General features: G+C 36.7%; 1 protein-coding gene across 1 annotated transcript; it reads right to left on the bottom strand.

Moving 5' to 3' along the window:
• Positions 1–676: 676 nt before the first annotated feature.
• Positions 677–7,713, bottom strand: LOC128637971 (nicotinamide N-methyltransferase-like). Its single transcript, XM_053689856.1, has 3 exons — positions 7,478–7,713; positions 3,861–4,068; positions 677–1,392 (listed from the first exon to the last, which is right to left on the bottom strand). Exons 1-3 carry the CDS (start codon positions 7,626–7,628, stop codon positions 957–959), a joined length of 795 nt encoding a protein of 264 aa, XP_053545831.1. The 5' UTR covers positions 7,629–7,713; the 3' UTR covers positions 677–956.
• Between the last annotated feature and the right edge of the window lie 935 nt (positions 7,714–8,648).

Genomic DNA, 8,648 nt, shown 5'->3' with positions numbered 1-8,648 from the left:
AATGGCTGTGTTCCGGTTTTAACTGTGTTGCGTTAAAACCGGAACACAAAACTTGTAATCTAGGTGATAGTAATTGCACCATATAAATATTATATGATATTGTATTGTTTTCTTTTTTGTAGGTTAAATGTTTCGGGAAGTATTGTTCATAGCTCAGTAAATATAACTGTGTGATGTGCCGATGGTTTTATCAAAGCAATAAAAAATATATTGTTTTTTTAATATAACATGATTTATTAATCACCAGAAGGCACTTTTAACACAGATATATAATATATTACCTGTTGTATAAACAATAAATGTTGCACTTTTTTATAAGTAAAAAGTTAAGAGATATTAAACTATTTGTTATATAATCCATATGAAAGTGCCTCAATGAAATGTGTAAAACAAGTTACATAATTTACAGCTGTTTAGACTGATAAAGAAACAGGAAGAATCATTAAAGGGACAGTCAACTCAAATTTTTTTATTGTTTAAAAAGATAGATAATCCCTTTATTACCCAATTCCCAGTTTTGCATAACCAACATGGTTATATTAATATACTTTAAACCCCTGTGGTTAGATTGTATCTAATCCTCTTTTGACAGCCCCCTGTGACAGATACCGGCTACCCCGACTGGGTAGCTCCGCCAAAGGGTCCTGCCCACCCAAATAACAAGACAAGACCAGTATTCAGGTGAAACAAGAACAGACTTTATTGTAAAACACACACTGCTTATATACACATTCAGAGCCTTATCTGATCCCAAGATCTCCGCTATTCCAGCCCCTCCAGACAATCTGGCATCTCCATAGCAGCCATAGTCCCATAGAGTCCCAGTGATAAAGAGGTTGCGGTTTTGGGGTGAAATGTTTAATAACAAACACAGTATAAACAATTTATGTATATACAGTATAGTGAAATACTCACTTATAATTCAACAAAGAAACATAAATTAGTACAATGCCCCTTTAAGAGTCATGTGGTTTACGAGCATGAACATAATAATGACTGTCATAATTACTAAAGTCCTTGTCCTCCTGACCTAATTGTGATGCCACTTCTATCTTCTCAATTTGGTACCCAGTTTCTATAAGAGCTTTTTCTAGGTCCTCTTTTGTCACACACAGGCTTGAAAACGTCTTGTTACCAACATAGTAAAATGTAGCATTTAGCACACTCAGAAGTACTATATGACCCCCAGGTTTTATCAGGGTCCTCAGGTTCTTCAGGGCACTGTAGAAGGTCTCTAGATCTTTACACGCAGCTTCCAAACACAGACAGCTGAGCAGACAGTCGACTGGCGGCACAACATGAGGCTCTAAAGGGTCTTTCTTTAGTGCATCACATTGTAGCACTTGTTTCACCGTTTGTCTGAGCGTCTCTTCCTTTTTCTGACAGTTGTTACTGTAATAAAGAAACAGACATTAAATATGCTCAATTGTCCTTTTATTTCTGTAGAAACTTAGAAACATAGATATTGACGGCAAATAAGAGTCATAGGCCCAGCAAGTCTGCCCGGTATTTCCTAAAAGTATAAACTTATCTAGTAACAGCTATCTTTTTCTCTGTATCTATCTATATATCTATCCAAATTCAGATAAAAAAACTTGATAGAATATAGTACTGTCAAATTTTACTAACATGTCTCTTGACATTTTCAGCCTTCATTGACCACACCAGCCTGTCCAGCTTTAGTTTCTATACTATTTAGCTGATTTACTAAGGTCCTGATGATAAAAAGCTCTCCTCTCAGATGAGATGATATAAAATAATCCCCCGGCACTGTGAGATCCCTTACAAGATTCTAGACTGGCAGATTTTGCTATACTTCTTTATGGGGCGTTCCCTGCATAGACAAGCCCAGTGCAATAGAGAACTGCATGATATGAGAGTTTTGTTACATTTACACTTTGGGCCTGATTTATTAAAGGATCATCAGACCACTGCTTGTTAACCCAATTTGCCACCTGGTATTTGGCGTATCTCAAACCACCTAGACTTTTTAGAATGGGGAGTTTTTCAGAATGGGGAGATTGACAGGAGGAGGCGACGTTGCACACTAGCCTTAGTGTGCAATTATAAATTCGGGGATGTGATGTTGGGCAGACAGTGGCAGAGATGTATGCTCCTGTCCACTGGACTTTGATAAATCTGGCCCTTTGTGCTTTGTATTTTATATTACTTTATACTTCAGTTTTTGTCTTTTAAGTTTTATTACATTTAAGCTTAGAACTTTCTATTTTGTATTTTAATGCATTTAGATTTAGTATACAAAAGTGTATTTATGGTCATACTTTTTATATTTCTGTGTATCTTTTACAAATTATATTGCACTTTATATTTGTTCTATGTCAAATAAAACTGACAGTTTTAGAAAGTGGGACAGGGGAGTTCCCTGGGCTAAACAGTGGAGTTCCCAGGGTATGTCTATATCTAAATCACAATTCTCATGATATTCCCTAAGAATTTTACATGAGCAAGTCTCACTGATGAATCTAGCCAGCTGTTTGCAGGTGAAGCTTGCAAAATACACTTATTTAACTGATAGAAAAGTAATGTAAACTAAACTAGAGGCAAATGTGCTTAAAATATAGTGAAAACATTTCAGTATAATTTGTATTTGCTGCAAACTGAGACTTTATGTCAATGTCAGGTGTTCCCTATTAACTTTACTTTGATCTGTGAGATTATGTATTTTAGAGAGTCTTTCTACCGGAAGATGCTGTCATCTCTCTTCCATGTTCCACATTTTTTTTCTTAGAAAACTCAGTATACTCAGCCCCTGTGAAGTCTGCACTATAATTTCTCTCCAAGCTGGAGAAGTTTTGATCATCAGACACAAAATCTTTTTTGAAGCATCTGTGAAGCATAACTTAGAAAGTGGTAAAGTGAATATGAATAGATTGCAGAGGTACTTTTTGACATCTCACACGATCACACAATGTATACACATTTAAATATCAAATTGTGCTAATTTCCTGTTGTGTGTTCAGCAAAACTCAGGGAGGATTAGCAAGTTTACATTTCATCAATCAAATTAATTATGGTTTACTTGACTTGTATTTATTAATCAGTGCCCAGCAAGAATCGTTAAAGGTTTGCTGAACTCAATATTTTCTTTCATGATTCAGATAGAGCATGCAATTTTAAGCAACTTTCTGATTTACTCCTATTATCAATTTTTCTTTCTCTTTGTATCTATATTTGAAAAAGCAGAAATGTAAAGCTCACAAGCTGGGCCCTTGTTTGGTTCAGCACCTGGGTAGCACTTGTTGATTGGTGTCTAAATGTAGCCACCAATCAGCAAGCGCTATCCAAGGTGCTAAACCAAAAATGAGCTGGCTCCTATGCTTACATTCCTGATTTTTCAAATAAAGATAGCAAGAGAATAAAGAAAAATTGATAATAGGAGTAAATTAGAAAGTTGCTTAAAATTGCATGCGCTATCTGAATCATGAAAGAAAAAAATTGGGTTCAGTATCTTTTTAAACAAAAGCAAAGCTAGGAATGTTGCACAGACATATTTACATAAGACAAAAAACACCAAATAAAGAGTGATCCACATTCACAGAAACTCCCTTATCAGGCAGTGAGAGTGGATACTTTATATGTTATAATGTGCTTAATCCGTTTAATACATAATTCACTTTAATGTGTTTATAGTTGTTACATCAGAGAACGTGTCTGTGTATCAGTAGACACGTGTTCAGTGACAATAGTATCAGGTAACTGGTGACACTATCATGTCTTCTCATTGGTCACTGGACAATTACACTGAAGAATTCACAGTTATGTTCCTTACAGGGGACTAAAGTATTGTATATGTTTTCCTAACAATTAAATACATTAAGAAAAGGTCTATTTTTATTTACCTGTTCTTTTCCATCTCACAAACCGATTTGACAGCTAAAGACCAATCAAATGCCCCTGGATCTTTCTTTAACCATTTGTGGATTTCCATGAGGTTTTGAGGAAGGAAGTCAGATATAATTATGTTCTTAAACACTTCACATGCTGACAGGAGTTGGTAAATGGTCGGCCCAGAACCAATGTCAATCAGTGTGTCACCTTCAACTCCACCTTGTAAAATACAAATACATAAGGACTGAATAGCCTTCTCCGGGATACCAGTGAATAACTCAAACTATACTCAGTACTTTATTACCCCCCCCATCAATTCCCCAAAATAATGGACATGACATCAGAGATGGAGGAAGACCAACAGGTTGCGTTTATTGTTTAAATAACTAGTGTGAATGGTTACCCTAGGAGATTACTCGGTAACCGACAGCATATGCAAATATGCTTGGCATGCATGAGTCCCTAACAATAACTCCTACATTGGTAGAGGCCCAAATTTGTTTTAGGATATGACGGAGTCCCCCGGATGACTCCGCCCCATCAGATGTTAGCCAAGGGGGTTAGGAGGAGTTCTCCTGGCCTGCCTACCTGCGAGGAAAAGGCACCCTAGGCTCGGACCTAGTGACGTCGCCTTTCCTCCAGCCTGACCAATCACTCCACCCCAAAGCTTCAAATTAGGCCGCAACCTCTCGCCGCTAGAGCAAAATATCACTCCCACCTGTAAGGGGCCCAGCTTTTGACAGCCGAAAGAGCCGAATAAGAAACCGGTGGAGGTCAAAACATTACGAACACGGACTGACCCAAGGCTAGCTCAACTAAACCTACCCCCAACGTGTTAACTAAAGAACACCCACATACTTTTGTTCCTATATTGAATTTATAATATAATGTATTTAATAATAAAGTTATATATAGATTTTTAACAATTATATTTTTCAGCTCCCAAAATACCTCTTGAATACTTTTTTGGTCCAAAAAATACAAGAAGCATTTTGATTCCTAAAAATATAGCTGATATCTCATGCAAAACAGTTACAGAATAAAGTTGACTCCATGATTAAATGTTACTCATGTTTATAGACATTATGAGATATAGGCAATTAATAATCACTGTGAGATAACAGCTCAGTGTTTGTTAATATACAATTTATTCACTTTTCCTTTCATGACATATATTGCCCAAAAAGTGCAAAACAAAACTATTAATGAGCTGTCCAGCCTGTTACCTGTGTCATATCACATGTTGGTTGTATTGTGTGACTTTTTAGATTTCAAGGTAACTAACTGTATGAAACAGTTAAAAAATAAAGCTATCATATCATAAGACACAATGACAGGGGGCGGAACTACAGGGGGTGCAGAGGTTCGCAACTGCGACTGGGCCCCTGAGGGTGGGGGCCCAGCTTAAAAAAACCTGCAACTGCCTGCACTGATATCATGTGAGTGTGACATGATGCTTCACTAGTGTCTCTGACTACAGGGGTCAGTGTTTCTGTTTTACCCATTGGTGTTTATCTGTGTGTGTGTATGTGACTGTGTGTGTATTTATGCATGTGTGTGTTTGTATGTGACTGTGTGTGCATGTATGTGTGTGTGTGTGTGTATGTTTGTGAAACCAGCAAATTACAGACCTTGTTACTACAGCATGGGGGGGGGGTTAAACGGTGTCACTATACAGTACCACTATATACAGTACGGGGGGGGGGGAGGCTGGACCATGTCACAGACTACTGTGGTCACTTTATAAAGTACTGGGGTGGGTAGGGTCAGGCCAGCCATCACACCGGCAGATTACAGACGGTGTCACTAACTCACTATATACAATACTGGTGGGTTAAACAGTGCCACTATATACAGTAATAGGGGTCAGACCATCTCACAGACTGTGGGCACAGGGTACCTCCTTTTGCAGACATGTAATCTGATTCACATTTTTTGTGTGTGTTAAATGTAAGAAAAAAATAAAAGATATGTATAAAATTCATATTTTTTTTTTTGGTGGGGGTAGGCGGGGCCTTCTTAGATTCTTGCACCTGGGCCCTGTGGTTTCTAGTTACGCCTCTGCACAATGGCACATGGAAGCTACCTGCACGAGGTAAAACTTTGTACTGCTCAACTGATGCAGTATCTGATTGGCTACATGGAGCAATGGAGAGAGAAATCAAAATTAAAATTTCAAGTGTCTTGTGCTATATAATGCAGTTAGTAAAGTTAGTAACAGTGTTATATAGTGCACAAGACACATGCACCTACCTCAGTATGCTCTCAGGATTTTTTTTTAAACATATATATTCTGTTGGAATCATGAAAGTTTAATTTTGATATTCTTGTCCCTTTAAAAACAAAACTAAATTTATAAAAAGAAAAGAAAACACAAAAAACCTGCGTCAGGAATGAGGCTGTTTTTGTGTCAGACACTTGTGCACACAAAGTATGGTGATAAAACCACTGTGTACTGCAATATACTTATAAAAGGGATTTGAAATGCAGCACTGTACATTGTATTTGTAGCTAGACTGATATCAGAATAATATAGTATATACATTATATGTATTGCTACAAACACACACACACACACATATTTATATATATATAAAAAATCCCAAAAAGGACAGCACAATCTCACATATATGTGAAATGCCACGGTGCACTTCAAAAGAGTATCCAAGTCAATCCAAAGGCACAGGCACTCGATGGTCTTTAAATAAAAAATTCATTTATTGAGTCAAGATAAAAAAAGAGACATAACGTTTCGGCACATTGCTGTGCCTTTGTCAACTGTCAAACAGGTACAGCAGGTTACCTAAAACCAAGGTTACCTGTTGTACCTGTTTGACATTTGACAAAGGCACAGCAATGTGCCGAAACGTTATGTCTCTTTTTTAACTTGACTTAATAAATTAATTTTTTATTTAAAGACCATCGAGTGCCTGTGCCTTTGGATTGACTAATATTTATATATGCTATTCATTTATGCCTAAAATGATATTATAATATAAGCTTGAGAGCCTTTCTAATCGTAGCTCACTTTTATACAAAGTGCAGGTACAACTGATTCTGCTCAAGTTCAGTGTTATCCCCTCCTTTTATTTTCAGTGTTAAGTGTAGTAATGTACATTGTGTAGTCTTACATAAGGTCTTAGTGTAAGTTTTTATTTTATTGTACCCTTATGACTGTAATGTATTTTTAGATAGTGCTGCGTAAAATGTTGGCGCTTTATATATAAACGATAATATTAATAATAATAATAATAATAATTAAAAATGTATATTTTTGTTTTAATCAACTTCTCTTTCTTTAAACAAAATACCAAATCTATAAAAAAAACATTTTGTTTAGCTAAAATATAAAAAAATTAAAAACTATTTAGGTTCTGCAGCCAATACAATGAAAAAAACAATCTGTGGTTTCTTCAAACTATAAAATAAATAATTTTATATGTAAAATATTAAAGAATAATAATAATAATTTGTACATAAAATAACATTTATAGCTGTACATATAACAATAAACATGAGATTATTAGCATTCACAGAATGCTACTGTCTAATTTAAGAATGTCTGCATACAGTCTTATTAAACTAAATCACCTGTAACTATGCAGCTCACCATCATTTAGTAATTTACCTGAAGTAAATGTCTCATGAAGTTTTCTTAATGCAAATTCCATCCATTCTTCAATCAACAATCCTTTTCCTGGTGCATAATACGTATCATAATAATCATTTGAATTAAATTCATCAATATATGTTTGTTGTTTAGTGAAAGGAAGTTCCATGGTTTGTTTTATTCTCTTGCAAGAGCTACAGCAATATCCCTGACCATTACAGAACTGACTGTATTTATACCTTTTAAAAAAACACTGACGTAGGTATAACAGCTCTCAGCTCTACTGAAAATGTCAGATCAGCAGGGGCGGACTGAGATCAACCAGGGCCCCCGGGCAAAAGTGTGGCAGGGCCCCCCACCCCGTCTTTACTCCACCTACCTACCACCTCTGCCCCTCCTCCACCCTATTGCCCCCCCATCTCATGTGCCCCTCCCACCTCCTTGCCCCGCCCACCTCATATGCCCCTCCCCCACCACCTCTGCCCCTCCCCCACCACCTCTGCCTCTCCTCCACCCTATTGCCCCACCATCTCATGTGCCCCTCCCACCTCCATTGCCCCACCCACCTCATATGCCCCTCCCCCGCCATTTTTTTAATTGCCATATAAAGGGACAATTTTTTTCTTGAATATTTTTAATAAGAACTAAATATTGTAAATATGACAAGAAAAAAATAATAATCCCCATGCCTATATGCACTACAGTATGGAGCAGAAAGTAATGAGGGGCAGACAAGGGGGTAAAATCACTTGTTACTGGCAGTTAAAGAGGTCAAAATCATTCATTTGTATTTGTATATTTCATGATCCTATAACTATGCGTCTATACTAAATAAAGATAAAAATATCTCAATTTTCACTGAAACCAGGGCAGGTTTAGAGAAATCCATTTTAAAGGGAGAGTAAAGTCAAAATTAAACGTTAAAGGAACATGAAATCCAAAACAATTCTTGAATGATTTAGGTAGAACATATAATTTTAAACAACTTTCCAGTTCACTTCTATTATCAAATTTGCTTCATTCTCTTGGTATCATTTGTTGAAGGAGAAGCAATGCATTACTGGTTTCTAACTTAACACATGGGTGAGCTAATGACAATCTGTGTATATATGCAGCCACCAATTAGCAGCTAGAACCTAGGTTCTTTGCTGCTCCTGAGCTTACCTAGACCTTTCAGCAATGGATAGTA

This window comes from Bombina bombina, chromosome 8 (genome assembly GCF_027579735.1).
Source record: "Bombina bombina isolate aBomBom1 chromosome 8, aBomBom1.pri, whole genome shotgun sequence".
Taxonomy (NCBI): domain Eukaryota; kingdom Metazoa; phylum Chordata; class Amphibia; order Anura; family Bombinatoridae; genus Bombina; species Bombina bombina.
The sequence above is the reverse complement of the archived record's forward strand: the minus strand, read 5'-3'. Positions and strand labels throughout refer to the sequence as shown.

Coding starts and splice junctions, on each gene's coding strand:
- LOC128637971 (XM_053689856.1), bottom strand. CDS start 7,628: ATGGAACTTCCTTTCACTAAACAACAAACATATATTGATGAATTTAAT. Junction 4,069..7,477: donor TCATGAGACATTTACTTCAG/GTAAATTACTAA, acceptor GTATTTTACAAG/GTGGAGTTGAAGGTGACACA. Junction 1,393..3,860: donor TGTGAGATGGAAAAGAACAG/GTAAATAAAAAT, acceptor TCTTTATTACAG/TAACAACTGTCAGAAAAAGG.